Below are 24,059 nucleotides of genomic sequence, written 5' to 3' on the forward strand. Positions count from 1 at the left end.
GGCTCGGTGATAACATGTGCCAGCTCCCTCAGCACGCTGGGGCACACCCCATCAGGGCCCATGGACTGTGGGTGTCAAGTTTGCTTAAGTGATCTCTAACAATCCTCCTCAACCAAGGGGAAGTCTTCCTTTCTCCAGACTTCCTCTCATGTTCGGGGTCTGGGCCGGCCTTGTCAGTAAAGACTGAAGCAAAGGCAACATTCTTTAACTCCACTTTCTCTGTGTCCTTCATCACCAGGGCATCCACCTCATTCAGCAGTGAGCCCACATTTTCTGCAGTCATCCTTTTCCTGCTGATGTGCTTGAAGAAGCTCTTCTTGTTCTTGACCTCCCTTGCCAGATTTAATTCCAAATGGACCTTAGCCTTCTTTGTCATCTCCCTGCATGTTCTGACCACATCCCTATATTCCTTCCAAGTGGTGTGTCCCTTTTTCCACATTCTGTAAACTTCCTTCTTGTGTCTGAGTTTTGCTAGAAGTTTCTTCCTCATCCATGCATGCCTTGTGCCTCCTTTGCTTGATTTCCTACTCATGGGAATGCACCTATCTTGAGTTTGGAGGAAGTGATGATGCTTGAATATCAGGCAACTGTCCTGGACCCCCTACCTTCTAGACTCCCTAACCCATGGGATTCCTGCAAGTAGGTCCTTGAAGAGGCCAAAGTTAGCTCTCCTGAAGTCCAGGGTTGCAATCCTACTTGTTGCCCTGCTTCCTCCATGCAGGATCGTGAACTCCACCGTCTTGTGGTCACCGCAGCCAAGACTGCCCCTAACCTTCACATCCCCAAACAGTCCTTCTTTGTTTGTGAGTACAAGGTTCAGAAGCACACTTTGCCTGTTGTTTCCTCCACCACCTGTGTCAAGAAGTTATCATCAGCACTCTGCAGGAACCTCCTGGGCTGCATGAGCCTAGCTGTGCTGTCTTTCCAGCAGATGTCAGGGAAATTGAAGTCCCCCATGAGAACCAGGGCCTGTGACTGTGAGATTACCTTCAATTATCTGTAGAAGGTCTCATTGACTTCCTCTCGCTGATCAGGTGGCCTGTAGCAAACAACCACAACAGTGTCCCCCATGTTGGCCTGCCCCTTTGTCTTTACCCGTAAGCTCCTGACTTATTCTGCATCTACCCCAAGGGAGAGCTTGATACGTTCAGTTGCTTCCTTACTAAGGAGCGACTGCACCACCTCTCCTGGCTGACCTGTCTTTCCTAAAAAGTACACAGCCATCTGTGACAGCATTCCAGTCATGTGAGCTATCCCACCATGTCTCTGTCATGGCAATGAGATCATGGCGCTGTGACTGCACACAGATCTCTAACTTTTCCCTCTTTCTTGCCCATGCTGCATGTGTTGGTGTACAGGCATTGCAGAGAGATATTCAAGCACGCAGATTTTCCAGGAGGAGTGCAAGTGGATCCTCTGTAGCCACATACGCCCTTGAGGTGCTGGCCTTCTGGTACTCACCTTGGGAGGCAGCTAAGGAGCTGCTCTGGTTGGCCTGGCTTATTCTACAGTTGGATGCGATGGCATGAGCGTTGTCACATTGGACTCCTCCCCCTGAGTCCTTCAGTTTGAAGCCCGCCTCACCACACTGGCCAGTGATAAAATCTTAACTTCTATTGTGTCCATGGTTTTAAGTATTTAGTGGAATTACACAGTTTAATAGGCTCCTTTTGAAAAGGTGCTCTCTGCTGGGTATGTCTCTAAGATGTCAGAGGTAGAGAGATCATTTAAAATTGTTCCACTGATGCCTATTTCCTTTTGTCTTTAATAATTCGTTAGCATGAATTCATTCTGATACTTAATGGTTGTTTAACTTCAGCCATATAGTTCACAAACCACTCACATCATATGAAGTATATTGTTCTCTCAGAAATGACTGGGCAGGACCTACAGATCTTGATGTTACTGGTCAGAGGGTGTACACTGTGGGGCTTGAGAATATTGGCAATTCTGCGTTTGTTTCTTAGGTGTGGTCTGTTCCTTTTGATGCATGTAAGTCCACAGGGAATTTGCTTCTGATGATAGGTTTAGCAGTTCTGAAGCTATGGGCAACATGTACCTCAGAGAGCCAGTTTCTGTAACAGAAAATATTTGTTGTCCATTGTACCCTTGTACTATATAGGTAATATAAAAAAATGGACAGTGGATCGCTTATTCATATGCCACTAGATTTTACCAAGGAATTATTTGCTGGTTTGTGTCTTGTACTTGCAATTTGTCAGTATTTGTCTTAATTAAAAGCTTTAACATATTTAGCTACACCTTATTTGGGGCTATTAATTTATAAAGGATGTGCTTTATCATGGTACTTTTACTGTTCATTTTACTGTTTTTTTATGAATGTAATAGATCTAATTTCTACTGGTATACTATTGCTTTTAGCAGTGTGCTACTGTACTTGCCTAGAAGCAGAAAAAAAACACTTTCAGGTTGAGATTGGAATTAAAAGTTTATTGATGATCATTGCTATTGGAATAGCTGGAAAAAAATATCAGAGGCTTTTTGATTGATTGACTTTTTGTCTCTTTTGAGGGTTTGGGGTTTGGTTGTGGGGTTTGTTTTTTTTTTTTCATATATTGATTATGACCATTTTATTTCAGGAATATCAACCTTGTAACACCAATGCCTGTCCAGAGTTAAAAAAGACAACTCCTTGGACACCTTGGACCCCAGTCAATATTTCAGACAATGGTGGCCACTATGAACAACGTTTCCGATACACCTGCAAAGCACGATTGCCTGACCCAAATTTGCTAGAGGTGGGAAGGCAAAGGATTGAAATGCGTTATTGTTCCAGCGATGGCACCAGTGGATGCTCGACAGATGGTAAGCAAAGCTCGAGTGGCTGCATGATGCCTCCTGCTAGCAAGGTGTCTGCAGTTCCATTTTCAGCACAGAGTGGAACTTTTTTGCTTGCTGTTGTTTTGCATAACATAACTGATACTGAAAAGGAGGGCATAGTGATCATAATGAGGAATCTAGCTTATATTTCTTCTGGATGTAGCTTCATGACTCAGACTAATCAAGTGTCTTTTAACATCAGTTATGAGACTTGCCAGGTTATTTTAATATTCTTTATGGTAATCTGTGAGCCATGACGTGGCAGTCCAGTTCATGGGGAATTCTGTCACTTCTTGGGTTTTTACTGGGGAGAGTTTGTGCATCTTTAATGTATTTGATAAATATTTAGCTAGAATACGTAGTACTGATAATGAGAAGAAATTTTTACTCAGTAATCCTAAAGTAACAACTATAAGATTCACGCAGCTGTTTAACTAAATGAGGACTTTATGAACTGGATAATTTCTAGTATAAAAGTTTATGTTATGCTATTGCTAGCAATTTCAAATTCTGTTTCTGAGATGGGAAACTGAACTCCTTCAAAGTCTTTTCAAATTTAGATGAATTTAGATTGGAATTGTTTTTTCATCAGAATTTTGTTCTTTCCTAATCAATAATACATGGTTTTGAATACAAGTTATGTGTGCATATATACATAATATGAAATATAAGAACTTGTGACAGTCACTCTAATATTATTATGACATTTAATTAATTATCCAGTTTTAATTATCTATTTTATAATATAAAATTTCTTTTGAAGTATTTTATTTTTATTCATTAATCTGATGTTCAGAAGTGAAAGAAAAATCTCCAAGCTAATCAGGCAACGAATGCGCCTGAACCCTTGTCTCTTGCACTCTGCCTGAATGTTTTATTTAACAAAACATAAGCACTGTTAAGTGTCTCTTTTTAAGTATTTCTTGTTAAGTATTATTTTTTATTTATATAATCTAAGAAAATATTTATTTTTAATTATTATATTTGAATATTTATAGACCTGGTTTCCACTTACAGAGCCTTTGGTATCTTCACAACCGGTTACCCAAGTTAGCTGAAAAAAGGTATAACTGAAGGCATCTGGCTTGTCTAAGGCCACAAAGAGAGAATGGATTCTGAGTCCTTGGGCTTTCTAGCTCTCAGTAATTTTTTCCAGATAGACCAACTACTGTGAAAATCAGTGTCTGTATTGTGTTTACAAGGCAAAGTTTTGGTGGCAGGGGGGCTGCAGGGATGGCTTCTGTGAGAAGATGCTAGAACCTTTCCCCCCGTGCCCTTCATTCTGTGTAAAACCTCTATTGATTCACTTGACATCTGTGCCTCTTTGGAGGGGCAGGATGTTAGTAATTTTTTAAAGAAATACATTGCAGTGAACTGCATGAAATAATAAAGCAAAAGCCATGGTACTCCAGATGAGATTCAGTTTAATACCCTATGTCATTCTTGTTTCAGGCAATCTACAGTGTCCAGTGTTTATTTTTCAGGTCTGGATAGCAAGGCAGATTTGGCATGGGGCAACTCTTGTAACAAGTGTTTCTGCTATTCTCATGTTTTCATCCAAATTAAGTTTCAAACTAGCATTTGGCAAAGATTTTGCTCTGGATTGCACAAGGATACCATTATTTTCCTAAATAAGACTTTTGGATGGCAGTGCTGCTCTTTGCTGTCTTTAAGCGCTTAGGCATTTATGACACCTTTTAAAAATGTCATAAGACTAAATGAGAAAGAGAATATTTTCCCCGTCAGATAGTACAGAATTAGGGGAGTTGTTACAACAACTAGAAGTAGATCTACAGAAGAATCTAGATATATTCTTGTCTGACAGCTGAGATGTCAGCACTTAAGAATGGAGTGTACGGAGCTACTTAGAGAGCAGGTTAGTAGGGCAAACCAGTGCAAGAGCCAGTTTGTCCTAGATCACATTGCTCAAGAAAATTAAGCATGGAGACCCCTTTCTCAGCTCTGAAGTCATGATCGTAAGTCCTCTCCTGGAGTTGGGCTGACTTTTTCTTACAGAATATAGTCAGAAGTAACAGTGCCTACGTTTTATTAAATAAAGTGTTCAGGCAGAGTAGTGCAAGAGATAAGGGTTCAGGCGCATCCGTTGCCTGATTAGCTTGGAGATTTTTCTTTCACTTCTGAACATCAGATTCATGAATTTCCTGGTGGCGTAGCTTATTTGTCGCATCTTGCTGAAGCTGCTGCTTTGCTTCATTTGGAAATAATTAATCATTGGACTAATGCATGGGAGTTGACCCTATTGCATGGTAATTGAAATGTTCATCTGGGAGAAGGATTTTGGCTGACTAATCCCCAAACTACTGAATGCTGAAATGCTTTATATTGAGTAGTTGACAGGGCAGAAACTGTTATACATCTGTCCATTCTTCCTAGTGAGTGTCCTCATAACTTTGTCATTACTTCATGCTCATTCTTTGACTTGTTGGCCAGTGAGTCTTTTATTGTTCTGTAATGAAAGATCAAACCCGACTGGTGTTCCAAGAGGCTGCATTAACCAATATGCTTCTGGTGAAAAGAGTTACTGTTACGTCTCCTTTAGCCACTTTTTTTTTTTTTTTTTTTTTTTTTTTTACCTTGTTTGCTTAGGCATTTTGTGATTATGGATGTCAGAACAGTAAAGAGTGGAATATTTGCCGAGGGGGTGGGTGGTGGTGATGGTGGTTCGGGTTGGGATGGGATGACAGATGGACGGGGACCGTTTTGATTTGCTGATGTAATGAAACTTACTGACTGCCTCTAAACTGCAGGATTCAGGAGCACTTCCCTGCTCCCAGGTTTGGGTTTGGGTCAACACACCACCCCTCTACTGCTCCTTGATTTCATGGGAATAAAATACATAAATAAAAGTCATGTGTGTAGCTGTAGCTTTTGAAACAGAAGGATCTGATGAGAATGGGAAACCATGAATTTTGGCAGACACCTTCAGTATTTCTGGCTAGATAGCAACGAAACATCGTAACTTACTTCCACCTGACCAGAGCCTGGATACTGTGAAACATTATTTCATTATGTCCATGTTGAACATTAGCAATTTGCGGGCTTTATAGAAAGATCAATCCTGATACAGCATGCTTGGCATACCTCATTACCAAAGATGTGTTCTGCAAAAATCAGTTCTCTGTTCTTTGCAGAAGAAAGCCATTTGTTAGAAATATTCTCATTGCCTATAATCTTCCACTGTGCAACTACAGTCATGCCATGTTTCACTCTCAAACGCTAGCAAAGCAAACTATCTTTGCAGTCTGAACTTAGAGGTAGAACTTCTTGACAGAAATGCACTAGACTCCTCCTGAGTATGGGAAGATTTCTATCGAAACCAACCAAGCAGTAGCATTTGCACACTGGGAAGAAAAATATACATTGTTCTCTGCCTCTGGGTTTTCATATAGTGCTCAGATAGGAAAGGGACAGCTATTTCATGTAAACTGAGAGACTGGGTACATTTTTGCACATATTAGTGCAAATGTCTCTACAGTCCAGCATTAAAAGTCTAGAAATTGCACCACCATAGGCCTTAATGTATGCTTATGGAACATATTAAATATCTACATTAAACATGCTAACTGATTCTGTGTAGGATTATCTGTTATATAAACACTGTGAATTATATTGAAAATGTAAGTGTTTAATCCACAAGGTATGAAGTTATATCATTTTTCCAGGTTGACTTTACCTCACCTAACTGTAGACTCCATTGTAGTCTGTAAAGACAGCTGGCATCCCTGAGGAATGAGGGATCCATCTGAAGATAAGCATCTGATATAATGAGCACAAATCACCCTCTAGAAGCACCAATTTCTTTCCGTGGTGTGTACAAAGGAAACAGCAATGATGAGCTTAGACAAGACACTTGAATATGACATGGCCAAAGTCAGACCAGGTTAGCTCCCAAAATACTTTCAGAAAACAATTAAACAAAGACCACCGTTCTATTTGCTTTTTTCTTTTTTCTCTTTTTTCTTTTCTCTTTTTCTTTTCTCTTTTTCTTTTCTCTTTTTCTTTTCTCTTTTTCTTTTCTCTTTTCTCTTTTCGCTTCTCTCTTCTGTTCTCTTCTGTTCTGTTCTGTTCTGTTCTCTTCTCTTCTCTTCTCTTCTCTTCTCTTCTCTTCTCTTCCTTTTGTGTGTGCACATGTGCGTGCTTGCGTGTGTATGTAATCTGAAGAAAAGTCACAAATTCCTTGAAGGAGAAAAAGGCACATGGAAACCCAAACTTCAGTTCCCCATTGTCAATGCTTTCTTTATGTCAAAATTAAAATAGTTTCTTTGAAGGTAGGATAAATTTGGTCTCAAATACTGTTTTAGTGACCATGATCTCTTGTGAAGAGATTGATTGAATCCTAGTGATACCCCCAGGAAATTTATATTGCATTCAGAATTCAGTACAGAACACAACAGGTTCTGATAATCAGTATTGCCCTGCAGTCAGGAGGAGTATGTGTTGAGATGTTATCTTTTATGCTGTCTTATTGAAGCTAAACTGTGGTATTCTGAGATAAGAACAAAATTAATTGTGGAAGTTAGAACTGAATTTGATGACAAATTCAAGTTTGATTGACAAACAACAACTCTTCAGTGGAACTTGGAGATATATTTCAACAGAGAAAAACGAGGTACAAGAAATAAAGTTCTCGTGGTAACATCCTCCATCTGCATATTGTCTGTTTTCTGTTTAAATAGGTTATCTTTGCATTGCATTAATGTTTGTCATTGCATTTTTACCATTTACATTTTACTAAGTACGTTTTGAAGTTTTATACGGTTTTTATAAGTTATAGTATATAGGCCTGAAAGTAGATAAGTGTTATGCTTCAATGATATTGTCAAATACTTGCAGAATATCTTCAGAAAGTGACAACACTGAAACAATCTTTGCTTATCCTTGTTACCTGCTGCACTGCCAACCATGTTTCATGCTGTCATTTAGAAATGATTCAGTATACTTGAATTTTGGCTCCAGACCATCTTTTCCCAAAGCCATGAACCTAGACTGCTTGGATAATTGAATTTTCTTTGTTAGGTTTGAACAGGAGGACATAAGGCATAAATCAGTCAAGTAATATAATTTATCAGGTGTCGCTGCTGCTTCTTTCTTATTTAGAGCTGTATTCCTTAGCTACAGGCTAGAGTAGAATATTATTATAAATATATGTGCTTTATTAGAGCCTCACTTTTAAGGCAAACTAATTGAATTTGGCTGGGAATGTTGCAGACTTCAAGAAGAATCAGGCCAATCAAAATCTCATTACAGGCTTTTGCAAAGGCATTTTTTTTTCTCCTGTACTAGTCAGGGCAGGTGACTTTCATGTTAACATGTCTCTAAACAGGATTAATTTCTTGTGGAGTTATAAGACTATTCAAATTTGATGAAAAACTTTAAAAAAAAATTACTTAGAAATTGTCAAATCATCTTTGTTTAGATTTGTATCATTTAACTTAATTGGACAATTTTTTTCTGTTATACGTGCTTACTAGGTATAATAAAATAAGTAAGTCAGCAGCAGGGCATTGCTAATTTCTCTGTAATTTTATCCATATTGAACAAAGCATAAGCACTTAGTATCACAGAATCTCAGGATGGTCAGGGTTGGAAGGCACCTGTGGACATCATCAAGTCCAACCCCCTGCTAAAGCAGGCCCTCCTAGAACAGGCTGCACAGGGTCACGTCCAGGTGGGGTTTGAATGTCTCGAGAGAAGGAGACTCCACAGCCTCTGGGCAGCCTGTTCCAGGGCTCTCTCACCCTCAAAGTAAAGAGGTTTTTCTTTATATTCAGCTGGAACTCCCTGTGTTGCAGTTTGTGCCCGTTGCCCCTTGTCCTGTCGCTGGGCACCACTGAAGAGACCCTGGCCCCATCCTCTTGACACTCGCCCTTAAGATATTGGTATGCATTGGTAAGATCCCCTCTCAGTCTTCTCTTCTCCAGGCTAAACATGCCCAGCTCTCAGCCTTTCCTCCTAACAGCGGAGATGCTCCAGTCCCCTCATAAACTTTGTAGCCCTCGACTGGACTCTCTCCAGCAGTTCCCAGTCTCTCTTGAAGTGGGGAGCCCAGAACTGGACACGGCACTCCAGATGTGGCCTCACCAGGGCAGAGCAGAGCCGCAGGATCACCTCCCTCAACCTACTGGCCATGTCCTTTCTAATGCACCCCAGGATAAAATGAGACAATAGTTTTCTCCTTAGGTGTCAGTTTGTACCTTCTGTCTTCCCGGATCTTAGAAGGTGGTGGTTATTTTGTCCACAAAATCCCTGTGGTTGCTTTTACTGAGTTTTTTGCAGTACTTGTCGTTGCTTGTAGAAATATTTGCTTTAGGGAAGCACAGCTGCCTGTTCAAAATTTTACTGGGATCAAGAAGTTAAATTGCCTTTTCTAGCCTCAGTGTGCAGCAGTTTATTAATTGAGTATGACTTCTAAATGACTGAAAATCAGCCTGTTGGTAGACTGCAATCAGAAATCATACATTCTAGTCATTCACAGGGCTTTAAGTCAGTCATAGGCTTTCTGAGAATTATTTAGTTTAAAACCTTTGAATGATGAACTTATCATAAAGGCCAGATCTGGATTTGATTCACAGCTGTTCTGTCTGTCTTGGGAAAACAATTCATTAGTTCACTGATAATGCCATGACTGATCATTCTTTTTGCAGATTTCACAATTATTTCTGTAGATAGGCTTTCAATACAGAGAGCCTGTGTGTTGTTTTAGCAACTAGACTTGTGCTCTTACCAAGCCAAGGACATTGGCCCTCGCATTCTGTTTTAGCCAGATATTTTCACCTTGGGGGTAATAAGCTGAAATACAGAAGGCTTAATGTTTTCTGTTGGGTGGCACAATCTGGTTGCTGCTCTTGGAGGTGGATGCCAAGCAATCAGAATGTGACCCAAATTGCAAACAGAGGCGACATGGATGAAAACCACAGTTTAATGAGAAAGGCAGGAGTTTTTATAGTTTCATGCTACTTGATCTCAAAGATTACACTGGTTTTGTATTTATACCTTCTCCTATTGAATTTGATGTAAACTGTGATACAGACAGGACTCAGCTCTGTATAGCCACTTACTTTCTGAAGTTTTTCTTGAGGAAATTCTACAGCGTAATCTTTTGGTTAGTTTTAAATTACTCCCCCTGCCCCCCACCCCCACCACCGTCACAGTTAATAAACAGTATTTCTTAGCTGAAGAACTCAATGATTCTTACTCTCCATCCATTTTCCATAACTTAACAAGTTAATACACATCAGCTGGCCAAAGAAAGGAAGGGCTGGTTGGACTTTCCATTTGCAACAGAGTCTTTGCATGGACAGTTACAAGATCTCTGCAGACGCATAATAATTAGACCATGAGTCTTCTTTTTATATTAATATTAATATATATGTATATAATGTGTGTGCATTTATAATACATGCATATGCATAAGTATGTATTTGTGTGTTTGTACGCATATGTACACATGACTTATTGTCCTCATGCTGGTATTAGGTTAGGCAAATTCACCCTAAAGATTCATACTTCTTATTAGCTTCTCAAAATAGCATGTGAAAGTACCAATATTCTAATATTAAAAACTTGTTAGGAGGGTGCCTTTATTAAATATTAGCTATAAAGGATATTGAACAACTTTTATTAAAAGTGACTGCATGATCTCAGTTGTAAAAAGAGAAAATGCCTCAGAAGTGCAAGGTCCTGAAACTGAAGGGGTTTGTTACAGAACGCTGTCTCATTACTTTAATTTTCAAATATGTCATCTTTTATCTTAGATTTCTTCTCTAGTATCTATCTATTTTCTATTGTCTGCTGCTATGTTTATATGCAATGCTTTTGTTCAGGCCACACTTTTTTTTCTTTTTCTTTTTCTTTTTCTTTTTTTTTTTTTTTTTTTTGGTGTCTCTATTGTCCATGAAGAAGATATTTACAGTTTTTGTAGAAATGCAGAGGCTGCATTGATGGTATACTTACACAGTCTGAGTCTTCTGTCACTGCCAAAGGTGCTCTTTACTGTTTTGTAAGGTAGCCATTCTGTGCCTCTGAAAGAAATAATCTTTCTTACTCTTTTCTGTAATATATCTGAGAGGACTGCCTGCTTAGTTTCTCTCCCCACATCTTCAGAAGCCTAAACTCTTATAAAGCTCAAGAAAGATACTTAGAATAATCTATAAAACAGATTTAAAATGCATCTGTTCATGGTGTTCTCCTTTTACAAGAAGTTGCAATTAACTTCTGAATACAATCAGCAAAGGAGATTTTAAATGTGGAAAGTATGAATATGCAAGAATAATAAGAAAACAGTCATTTCTTGAATAATCAGCCAAATCTCCTTCTTAACAGAAGAAATGGATTACATTTACTGTTCATATAAGTCCAAATAAAAGTAAAGCAGGGCTTTTTCTACTTTTTTTTTTTCATTGTAATAAAATATCACTTAATTGTTTAGGTTGGAAGGGACCTTTTGAGATCATCTAGTTCAATCCCCCTGCTTGATCAGTCACCTAATACTGGTTGCCCAGGACCTGGTAAATTTGAGTTTTTAATATCTCCACAGATGAGACTACACAATCTGTAAGGGTAACCTGTTCCAGTATTTGACCACACTCAGAGTAAAGAGGTGGATTTTTGGGGTTCAGATTAAATACTGTGTTTTAATTTGTGCCTTTTGCATTTTGTCCTGTTGCTGGGTACTGCTGAAAAGAGCCTGGATCCCTCTTCTTTATTGTCCCCATCAGGTATTTATACACATTGATGAGATTCACCTGAGTCTTCTCTTCTCCAGGTTGAACAGTCCCAGCTCTCTCAGCCTTTTCTTATATGAAGGATGCTCCAAGCCCTTAATCATCCCTTGGCCCTGCCCTGTAATTGCTTGCATAAATTCCTATCTTTCAGGTACTGGGGAGACCAGAACTGGGCCCAGCACTTCAGATGAGATCTCACCAGTGCTGAGCAGAGAGGAAGGATCACTTCCCTTGACCGACTTGCAAGGCTTTTACCAATGCAGCCCAGGAAGACAGTGGCCTTCTTTGCCACAATGGCAAGCTGGCTAGTTCACAGTCAGCTTGTGGTTCACAGTCAGCTTGTGGTCCACCAGGACCGCAACATCCTTCTCTGCAGAGCTGCCTTCTAGATGGCTGGCCTCAAACTACTGTTGCATGAGGCTGTTCCTCCCCAGATGTACTCCTTTGCATTTCTCCTTGTTGAACTCTGTGAGGTTCCTCTCTGCCTAGTTGTAGTACGACAGAGTCCTCTGCTATGTCAGCTACTCTTCCCAGTTTCGTATCATCAGCAAACTTGTCCAGGTTTTAAAGAGGATTGGACCCAGTACTGGCCCCTGGCATACATCACTAGTGACATTCTGCAGCTGTACTGTGTGTGACTCAACATAACCCTCTGGGCCCAGTTGTTCAGCCGGTTTTCCATCCATTGCACCCTCCACTTATCTAGCCCATACTTTGTTGACTTGTCAGCAAGTTATGGGAGTCAGCATCAAAACCCTTACTAAAGCCGAGATACATAACAACCACTGTTCTCCCCTCATCCATGAACTTAGTCACCTCATTGTAGAAGGCTATAACATTGTTCAGAGAATATCTAGTACCATATTTCCAGAAGGTAAACTGATGTTTTTAATACTATTAGTGTCCTAACTTTAATTTTTTCTGTGCAGTTTATGGCTGAAGAGAAAATTCTAAAAGCCCCTCTATGAACACTGTATGAATTACTGGAAAACTGTGAACAGACTGTTCCTTGTCTTTTATTAAAAAATATTTTTTTTAATAATTTGGAAAGAAGAAAACACAGGGGAACACTTGCTGCAGACCAAACTCCACACTGAAAAGATTCTTTGGAATATTCTTCTGTTTGAGAGCTAAAGTACTTCAGAGCTTTCCTGTAGGATATTCCCCTCCCCACTGACCAATTTGTCAGAAGAAATCTAATATTGTAATAGCAAATAAGGTCACATATTTTTCTTAGGACTGAAAAAGCTACACTTGTCCTGCAAAAAAGTCTTCAGAACATCCTAGTGTTGATGTGAATCGATGCACACTGTCGTGTTTTACAAAGAAAATGACTGGCAATCTAGTCCAATTAACACTTTTTTCCATTGTTTACATTGCTGTTAATTTAATAACTAAAAACCCCTTAATTTGTAATTCTGGTATAAAAAAAATACTATTATTTTGGTCTCACAGCCTACTGCATGCATAATATGGGCATTTCCATGAGAAAAGTCATAAAAAATTGCAAAAACAGGAAAGTGGACCTGTATTCATAATTCCCATACTGTTTCTCTGTACTTGCTCCCGTTGTGGATTTGAATGTACGTCATTTTTCTTGAAATGCTGCTTTTATTACCTGTGTAATAGAATCTGGCTCAGCAGGAGAGAAATAGTTACTCTCTATAATCACAGAAAGGTTTTACCTATTTTTAGTAATTTTTTATTGCTGTTCTGCTGTTTTCATATTAATTTCAACAGTTTCTTATTACAAGTATTTCTGTGTTGCTGCATCATCATTCCAATTTTGTCAGTTATTATCAAGTGTTCAGGAAAAATATGCAAAGCCTCATCTACTTTGGGAGGGCTGTGAATGTACTTCTCAGGGCAGAACTTAAGCATTATCACTCATGCCATGACCACAGGCAGAAATAGAGTGTAATTGTTTCAGTACTGGACACGACAAATGAGGGGCTCCTCCATTCTGGTTATCCAGAACACTGGTCCTCTTCACTCCAGGACTGCACCCTTCACATTATTATTTGTAGCTGTTTTCAGTACGTGATTCAGTATGTCTTCTGCTTCTTTAGCTCCATCTGATACTCCCACAGTGCCTGTGCTTGTGGGTAGGGTATAAAACAATTTGTTAAGAATAAAAATTTGTGCTGCAGTTTAAGTGGCAAACAATCCCCTGCATTTCTCCACTGTTGATGATACCATTCATCTGTACTTACATTAGCAATACTGAAGCCAAGCACAGGCAGGCAGCCACATCCTCTGCTGGTTTAAGTACCATTCATGGGACCTTCTGTCATCACAACCACTTAAATAAGTGCTTGTGATAAAAGTAGCAGCTAGTGGTTCATTGATCATAGAGTTTCCAGTGATGCTAGTACTGGGGAAGGTGAACTGCTTTGGCAACAGTAGGAAATCCCAGTAGTGTTGCTGGAGGTGCTTAGTAGTGGTGCTTAGAGGTAATACTACAGCTCAAGAGTGAGTTCAGTGTCGTGGCCAAGCCTGAAAGTGACAAAGATACTCAAATTAACTGTGGATTATTAGAACTTCACGTGGGACTACATCCAGGCATATTGGTCGTATGCTGTGAACGAGATTCTGTGTGTTCCCCTTTCACGGATTAATAGTGGACCTTCTCTATCACTGTTTAACCTAATGCCTTTTCTCAGTATTAAACTCACTTGGAAAAGATGTTTTCCACTGCCAGATGGTTACTTTATCAAGTTTTCTATCATGTGTGCCTCCAAAAGGCTGACCTCCATAGCTTGCATATGGTTTAGAACACTTCAACTCAGTGGAAAATAAACTGTTTTTTAAAGCAGCAAAACATTGCTCTTCACAAAGGGGTGTCTCACTAGACTTGATGGAGTTACTACTGTACACTATCTAAGGTCTGACTATGGTTAGGAGAAGTACTGTGCATCGCTTTCTAGGACACCCATGAGCCCCTGGGCACAGCAAGCACTGGTGGAGGCAGGCTGGGTAGACCAAGTGAGCAGAGCCCTGCGGTAGAGCCAGGGGAGATGGCCCAATGAGTGGTCACAAGCAGCTCAGTCCTGTCTTCTGTGCAACCTTCTTCCTCTAAAACAGAGGCAATACCTATTTTCTGATTACAGTTCCTGTGCAGGGGCAAGATAATTTTATCAGGTAAATTGACTTTAGATCAGTCAATGCAGCTGTAAAACTTTAACTAAGAGTTGGGTCCAAGTCTTCATTGTAGTTCTCTGCAAGTGATTGTGAAAATTTTATTATGGAAGCAATTCTGGAGATAAAACTAGGGTTTGGACTGTAAGGCTAAATGACAGGACCCTCCTGGTCATATTACTGTTGGAAGCCTAGGAGTAAATTTGAAAAGGTTGTTTTGGGGTGAGATACTGTCTTAATTCAGTATTGTTTTTTTTTTCAATTCTTGTTTTATTAGGACTGTCAGGGGATTTCTTGCGTTCTGGACGATACTCTGCTCATACCATCAACGGTGCCTGGTCACCCTGGTCTCCCTGGTCTCAGTGCAGTCGTGACTGCAGCAGAGGTATACGTAATCGCAAACGGGTCTGCAGCAATCCTGAGCCCAAGTATGGGGGTCTTCCTTGCCTTGGCCCATCTCTAGAGTACCAGGAATGCAACATTTTGCCTTGTCCAGGTAAGAATCAAATGAAATGAGTGAAGTATGTGAAAACAGAATAACTCATCTTCAAGGCTATATCTTGCAGTAGTTGGTGTGATTGGGTTTTTTTAGTTGTTGGGTTTGGGGTTTGTTTTGGTTTTTGAATAAAGTGCAGCTCATATTTACCTTTATAATAGAAGTGGATCTGGGTAAGAATCCCATGGGATGTTAATCAGTTTATGATCAACAGCTCTGCATTTTTTCACCTGTGAGACTTTTACTGTAAACATATAATTTTAAGAAGTAAACTTATAAGAGATAAAAGACATAATAAATCTGGCAAGACATGAGAAATCTGGCCTAGTCTTTATTTAAACTGAAAATATCATTTTCATTGCAGTGATTGCTGGCATTAAATCAGTGTTACTGTGTGAGGGTAGGGCCTCCAGCAAATAATGTTCAAGACCTATCACCAAACTAGGTGGTAACTCAAGTAGGCCATAAAGATTGTTCTTGGAATCTTGAGCTTCTGCTTCGTTGGAAGTTGTTTTATAATTCTATGAAAAGGATTTCAAGTAGAATATATGTTTTCAAGAAAGCCTTTTGAGTTATGAATCATTGTTGTGTCTTAGATATTTGGGGAAAAAAAATATCTTGGTTTCAGTCACCTCTCACCCTTCATAAAACACACATCCAAATTCAAAGGCATTTGAGCATTGTAGAGGCTTTATGGAAAAAGAAAGAGGAAGGATGTAGGAGAACCCATGAAGAAAATAAAGTGCAATTGGAATAGGAGGGAAGAAACAATAGAGAGGAAGAAGGATAATGACTGAGAGACTTCTTTCTGGTATCAACAAGTAAATTTAGAAATAAGCTTTCATACATCTTTATGTGTAACAGTGCTGCGTATTTGGTTATTGAAGTCTTGGAGATTTTGGCATTTATTCAAGTATGGACCTGAAGGGTGTGTATTTATCTATCTATCTCTATGTGGTTACAAGTTAAAACTGTGTTACCTAAATGATAGATATGCTTTTTTAATATGACTATTTTGTCCACTTTATAATTGCAGTGCTTCCCTAAGCCTTGACAGTCACTGTCCATACTATGCATCAGAATTGAAGCAGTAGATTGGTGCCAAAGATAGGGCTTCCCTTTCAGAAGCACACAGTTTCTTGAAAAACATGCTTCCATCTTGAATTTAACCTAAGTAATGTACTTTGGCAGATATCCAACAAATCCAGCAGCTCTGTGAGCATTCTGGCTGTTCAGTGAAAGTGAACTTTTCTGCAGTTTCATGGCTAACAGGAGCAGCAGGATTGCTTGGCAATTTGGATGCCTCAGGCAGTCCCCTGAGGCGTATGAGCCTCCAGCTCTCCTGCTGGTGGGCCACATCCAAAGGGAATTTCTGTTGGGTATCCTGCTTCAATCTGGGTGAATGCCCACTGAGACATCAAGGTGCTGAAAGAAGCACCTGTGCACAACAGGCCAGCGCTTCCTGGTGAAATTTTCTTGCTGTCTCCAAGGAGGAGGAAAGCAGCTTTAGATGCTCAATTGGTAGCTTTTCTATCTGGCAGTGTAATCATCTGAGTTGATCAAGGGAAGAGATTATATGCTTCTCTCTGAGCTTAGAGGCATGGTCAGTGAAGGGTGGCCATGTTTTCTATATCAGGCAGTGTGTGAGAGAGGTGAGAGGTGGAAGGGAATCAGCCAGCAGAGAACCAACAGCTGGCAGAGAATTATAAAATCGTGGCCCAAATATTCTCCAGATTTGCACAGCATTAGTAGATGCTCTAATTATTTAGTACCTGAACTGCAATCATAATTCCTTGCCTTTCTTAAATAATAAAATTATAAAAAATTCTGTTTCATGTGACTGCACTGTTCATCTGTGAAAAATGTTGAATGTTGACAGTAATGCATTAGGTCAAAGATTTAGGAGGCCATTGTACTAACACGTGGAAGCTTCTCCAGGGATACATGCAGTAGGTGAAGCAAGATAGAACATAGCACCTCCTCATCAGTTCCTTCTTCCCTTGCAAAGGGAAGCCCTCCATGAGACACTTCCTTTGAAGCATGTGGGTGATGTGGTAATAGCTACAGCTCTGCTCACAAGCTTTAAGATACCCAATTGTATTACCGCACTGCAGTAACTGAAGTATATTCATTAAATGGGCCCAGACTATCCATAAAACAGGACTGGGTTTGTTGTTCATCCCTTGCTGTTGATTATTAAATTAAGTGCTGTCTTGAATTTTGTTGGAATTTTTCAAAGTTAAAATAAGTGAAAGGTTTTCAGAAGTGGTACTTCCAATTAGCTCTGTGGCTAGTACACATATTTTCTGAAGGAAGTTGTTCCAACCAGGAAAACACAGTTATGCAAACATAAATTTGATGTAGAGGCCCTTGTTGTCTATGAGATAGCCAATACTCAAAACTAAACCACATGAAGTTGTAAGGCAAAACTTGAAATTGTGCTTTGTATAGAAATTATTCATTCTTCTGCTGTCTCTGATTTTGAAAATATTTTTAAAGATCAGTTGCCATAAAGTGTGGTGGGCCTTACAGAAGCAAGAAGGGGTGTCCTAATAGATCTAATAACTTTTTTCACAGAAAAGTTTCATTTCTCTTTTTAGTGCAAAGCAAATTTGAATAAAGATGTAGAGCTTGAATTTAGATGTCTGATAGCCTGTGAGGAATCATGAAGTTCCTCAGCTACAGAACTACTGTTTGCCAGTAATTAATAAGAAATGTAAGGGGCTAAGTCAGATCTCAGTTAAATCTGAAGGGAAAACATTGCAAGCAGTAGATGCAATTGATTATTTTTTTTCTTCAACACATAGGAGAGTAAAAAGTGATTGTGGAATAAGGCTTATCCATAAATTAGACCTGATTATAAATTTGTAGAAAGGGAGTAAGTTTTTATTAGAGAAGCATACTGATGAAATTGAATTCTCTCAATTTTTAATGAAAGTTGCTGAAAGTTAAATTGTTGGGTAAACATGAGCATCTATTAGGTTGACACTCAGAGACCTCATCGAGACAGGGGAGACATAAACAGTGCATGGGTAAAGAGTCTTTGGTCCAGGCTCATGCATAGACAACCTGGCAGACCCCACAGCAGGGAGGGTAAAAGCCAGTAAAAGAAAGTGCGAGTGGATCACTTTCCAGCCTCCTTGTTAACCACTGTGCTAGGGACCAGGCTTCATTTCTTGGGTGCTTATATTTAAGACAGCTATATAAAGTCATTCCTACCCTAGCTATCCAAGTGAATTTCTAAAATGTCACTGTTAGGCTTTGATCACACAGCCCTTGCAGGTGTTTGTGAGAGGTTGGTAGGTGCCCATCATCGTGGTATGGACTATACCCTCCTCACATAGACTAGGCTGTGGATAGAGTTTCAGGGACTGAGTAGACAGAAGCAGACGTCAGGCCCTTCTTGCCACTGTCAGCATCAAACAGAAAAGCAGGGACTGCATAGTTCGTTCTTGCCCGTGTAAGAAAGTGAGGTGTGGACAGAAAGGCTAAGGACTGTGAGGAGATTTTGTTTTGGCCTTGACCTGAAAGTAATGGACTTAGTACTAGAAATAAAAATGCAACAACAAAAAAGAATTTGATGCTTTCTAAGATTTACCTGAGCACTCTTAAGGGTAAGGACAGTTTCACCTGCTCCTTGTTGGAACTGCACCATTTCATTACAGTCCAGTCATTAGCCTTTCAGAAATACCCTGGTTTAATATTAGTAGGAAGGGGTGAGATGAGAGCCATAAAGAAAGCCTTCCTGCTAGTGCAGGTTCAGGTTCTGCTTGGCTCCCTGCTCTGCGTATTGCAGACAGGATCAAAACCTTATGGTGTAAACTGCTGAAAAAGATGAGTGATGGGGAACTATGCTGAGCAGTGCTGAAGTCATGCTGAAAGTCAATATGATTTTAGGCTTCTAAATCAATTAATCTGGGCTCAGTGTCATCCTGGAAGATGCTAAGTGCTCTGAAGGATTGACACAATGAAAAAGCCCATGGAGCAATCACTGAGTTTACAAGGCTCTATTGGCTGGTTAAGTGTCTTGCAGCATCATTTTAAATATACTTATTAATGTATTGATAGCCAGTAATTTATGCTTAAATGTGCTGCAGGATCTCAGAACTTCAAAAAAAGACAAGCCATCTAGAACCTGCCTTCAACAGCTACTCTTAAATCTTTCTTGATCCTGCAGGAGAGAGAGAAATAAATTTTTCCCACAGCTTGTAGCAAAGTAAATGGTCCACAGGCATGTGGATTGATAGCAGTAACTGGGCAGATTACTTTTTGTTCATAGTGTTTGAAGGCTGAATATATGATAGTAAATTGGACAGTGCCAAAAAATTGCCAGGGATTGTACCCAGGCCCGGGAATGTGATTTGTCTGTATTGTACAAGTTTTAGGATGATCCCGCATACAATTTTGCCATTGACTAGCTAGCACTCTCCCAAATAATCTGCAGAAATGGTTAGAGTCAGTGTAGGGTAAGGCCTGTTGCCAGTACTCTGTTTCCCTGTAGCCAAACTGCTTTGACGGGAGAATTTGTACTATTGTCTTGCACTAGCAAATTATGCTTTGGCCCTGCGCCTCAGCTGCTTTTTTATGGCTCAGAGATGTGGTGAATAGAGTTGAGCTGGCAAACACTGAACAGCCTCAATAACTATGGGAAGGGTCTGTGAATACTCACTGACATTTCTCTTTTCTTTGAGTTACTAATATATGGTTAATATGAAAAGAAAGGAATCTATAATTATACATATTGGGGTTTTGTTATCCTTGGGGGGGTTGCGAGATATTTATATTATGAAGAGAAAAAGATGAAGAGAGGCATTGTTTGAATGGTAAGTTCTGCAAATTTACAAAAATTGCAGGAATTTACTAATGAAAATATTTGTTTGCTTGAAAATAATAATAACCAAGTGTAAGGAATTCTGCCCTAGTTCTCAATCTTACACATCTCATCAGTCATTACTGTAGGAAAACACAACTTTTTCTTCAATTTTGTTTCATTTTGTTTCTTGTTGCCTTCTTTTTTATTCTTTTGCACATAGGGACACTTGGCCAATGTGTCTAAATTAGTAGCATGAGCTACAGGAGTTCCTGTTCCGTCTTCTCAGAGCATAGTGGTGGATCCAGAGGGAAAGGACAGTTGCTGTCTCTTAGATTTGAAATTATGATTCTTCATGACAGCATTTTGGGATTTTACTGGTTTCAGATTTTTATTATAGTAGTTTTACTTTAGTTTAGTTACTACATTTTGGCTGAGAAGAACTGAATAAATTAATACATATCACTAAATGTGCTAACAGCAATAAAAAATTTCAAATATATAAAAGTCCCTGAAAGACTGTTTAAGTTATTTATGCATCCCCTAAAGCCAGTTATTGCTGTTTGTTTGGTTTTTTTTTTTCCTTCATTATTGTTTTTTTTTTTTCTCGTTTTGTTTTGGTTTTGTTTTGTTTTTTTTTTTCCCCCCTTGCAGTCATACTTGGCCACAAGAAAAAATATATTTAAAGGAATGGACAAAATTTACCCTAAAGTAACTTCCTAAAACGGGGGTGGGAAATCACTGATCCAATAAAGCTTGTCTCTGAGGCTGCTGAAGCCCATCTCTCCACATGCATTGATCTCTCTAGGCTGCTTCTGTAGCCAGTGAGGAGAGGGCTGAACTGCCCTTTGGAAGCAACTCTTGCTCTTCTAGCTTATATAGGCTCAGTTACAGATTTAAACCTGGGTTGATCCTGAGATTTTCTTGTATTTTCCTTAGAAGCATTCATTTGCCTTCTGTGTTTCTGCACTGTACTATGTTGAGCATTTGCCTCATCCAGCTTGCTTTTATAAGTAAGAGGTATCTGTAGCATCACAGAAACAAGACTTTGTCTTTGCCAGCTATGAAGAAAAATTGCTCTTTCCCACACTGAAACATGCAGCAATATCCCACAGGATTATGAAAAAAGAGTAGGCTAAGTGATGTGAAATGGGATGATCCCCAGGTGTCTGGAAGAGAGCAGTACTCTCTTGGGTCTGTAGGCTGCCCAACACCCAGTGCTCCCAGATTTAACATTTACTCAACCACTGGGAAGCACACCATCTGCATTTCTGTGGGTGGAAAGCACTGCTGCTGCACTGTTTGTACTCCTTCATGAATATAGAAAAGACTGATCTCTCAGCATTTTTTATTCTCTTTTGCTACACTTTCAAAAAGATGAACAAGAAAAGTTACAAACCTAAAGGCATACTCCAGAAAAATACAAAGATTTTCTTTTTTTTGTTGTTGTTGTTGTTGTTTAAATTTGAAATGAGACCAGACAGTATATGAAAGAGGCTGCAATCCTATCTGTGTTCTCATGAAAGCACGTGAGGTCAGTGTGTCTGCCCACACTTCCTTCACTTCCTTGTAAAACCCAAAGTGCATAGCAGGGTATCCAGTTTACTTAATTGTCTCCTGGAAATTCTCCACTAGTGTGGATGTTTTGCCAGGTCCCCAGGAGATCCCATTTCTGTACACTGTTTCTCCCTGGTACATCCTCTTCCCTATGGTTTCTTTTTTTTTTTTTTTTTTTCATTATAGTGAAGAAATATTCATTAACCACAACAACAGCCAGTAGGCAAAAAGTTGTTTGCTTTACTATAAAGGAAAGAGCATTGTTTGAGTGCACCCTGTTAGCTGAAGGGTGTCCTCTTCCAAAAGGGACCAACCTCAGTAATTGTCAGGAAACATAAAGACTTTTTGTATCTTTCATTGTGGAACTGCTTTAACGACTTTGTTTTGTCCAATAGCTCTATGAAACTTATGTAAAGAAACTGTAGTGACTGGAACTTCCCTTGCAGCTGTGTATTTTTTCCTCCTATTAGAAGCAGAAATAACATTAAGGACTCCATGACAAAAGGAAAAAAGAAAGAAAAGAAAAAAACCAAAACAACAAAATAACAAACAACAAAACCCAGATGGTGCTGCGTTGCTAAGCAACTTTAAAGAAAGATGAAAGAAACCGCAGAGCTCTATTTAGGTCTTGTAAAAACTCAAGCAGTAAATACCCACTCCTTTGATCTTATTTAACCAGGGTGATGCTTTATCATCCTCTGTTGCTGAGAAGGAAAACTTCTGGGGACAAATAAAAGAGGTAGTTATGATAGTCCTTGAACGACCTAAAGGTTTAGGATGGCAGCCTGTCAGTAAACAGTTGCTAAAAGAACCAGTTATAATTACACAGTTCAGCTCAATCATGATCAAATCTAACATTGTCTATTGTATTATGTCTGTCCTTTCCCATCTTCCCCAGACCCACTTCTCCCTTTACATCCAAAGTCTCATAGCACAGGCATGATCAATGCACTTGTGGAACATAGCAACATTCCTGGATGTTGCGTCGGACTCTGTGCTCTCAGCCACCTATAGATAGGTGGCAGATGGCAGTTTCAAGTGCACGTGCATTTGTAATTCCCACTCTGGTCCATTGAAAAATAAGTAGAAAATGTTGGGGGTCACTGTCTCCGTTACAGTGAATAAGCCACAGGTAGTCTGCAGATAGTTTGTCTTCCATCTAGGCAATCCCAGGCTGTCATTCTGTTTTGTGGAGGTCTATACGCTGCCGCAGGGATTGCCTCTGGTTATTCATTTGAGCTAGTCAAAAATCATTTGAAATAAAAAAGATAAAAGAGAGTGTGTCTGGAAAGGTAAAGCCTTAATATCACATGAAATTAATAGCTTAGGTAATAGCTTCTGCTTTTATTTGACATAATTTAAAAATAAATACAAAAGGCAAGTTCTGAATAAAAGATGCCATATCTGGAAATTGTTATAAAATTGCACAGTATATTTCACCTGCACTGAAGACAAATAACCTGTGGCTTTATAAGATATGAGCTTGCATAATACCACATTAACAGAGTTATCTCAAGCAAAAACACGTATTTGTTCTCCAGTGACTAGATGAATAAGGGAACAAGTCAAGCACTCTACCAAGATGCAGTATTTATTTATCATAGGTGGTATAAAACTCTGTCATACGTCTGTATAGCTAGATGGTTTGGCCGATAAATATATTTTGGAAAATATGTAGCAATCATTGAATTCCTTAATAATGGAAATAATTTATTTAAATTACATACTTGGAATATAGTACCAGATTCCTTGAATCCTGTCTGTCCAATCAGGCTATTCAGAGGCCAGATACATTACTTGAAAAAGTTCTTACAACTATTTTTCTTAGCAAGGAAGTGCCAACTCCATGCTTTCTTCATTTATAGGTTACAAATGTTGGAAACAGTACAGAGAATAAAATGTTATATATTTAACAACGTCATTTACAGGATTAGTATAACAGCCTTATGTATTCACTAGTGAATTACCTGTCTGATTAGCAGTTGAGAATCTGAGGGTATGCTGTATCTGAAATTACATTAAAAAATGCACATATAGGTTTTAATACCAAAATAACTACATTCTCCTAGCTCATTTTCTCTCACTGTTGCAACCTTTGCATAGAAAACTTTCTACTCAACTCACCAAGTGCATTTTTGATATACAATGCTACCAAAACAAAATTATTATGTTTTTAAGTGTTCTGCATCTCTATCTAAAAGAGGATTTAAATGCAAGTAGTGCACAGGTATTTTCGTTGTAAGTTATTTTTTTTCAGATTTGGAACCTCCTTTTTTTTAGTAAGAGAAAATTATGGAATAGCATTTCAATAAACCAGTGGAAACTAGTTTATGCCTTGAAAGGCTTTTTGATTCATTGAACAGAAAGGATCAAAAGGAGTTATTTTGAAATGCTGGATTAATGTTTTAGAGACTTCAATGACAATAAGTTGTTTCAAAAACTATGAAGTCTTACAAGGAATGTCTTGAATGCA

At 39.1% G+C, this 24,059-nt stretch overlaps 1 protein-coding gene across 3 annotated transcripts in view; it reads left to right on the top strand.

Moving 5' to 3' along the window:
• The window catches only part of SEMA5A (semaphorin 5A), a 353,963-nt gene that overhangs the window by 310,320 nt on the left and 19,584 nt on the right, over window positions 1–24,059 (top strand). For all 3 annotated transcript variants that reach the window (XM_040587086.1, XM_040587084.1, XM_040587085.1), the window contains exons 17-18: window positions 2,601–2,826; window positions 15,001–15,219. In XM_040587086.1, coding sequence (XP_040443020.1) covers window positions 2,601–2,826; window positions 15,001–15,219 — 445 coding nt within the window. The remainder of the gene's footprint in view (window positions 1–2,600; window positions 2,827–15,000; window positions 15,220–24,059) is intronic.

This window comes from Falco naumanni, chromosome 3 (genome assembly GCF_017639655.2).
Source record: "Falco naumanni isolate bFalNau1 chromosome 3, bFalNau1.pat, whole genome shotgun sequence".
Classification (NCBI taxonomy): domain Eukaryota; kingdom Metazoa; phylum Chordata; class Aves; order Falconiformes; family Falconidae; genus Falco; species Falco naumanni.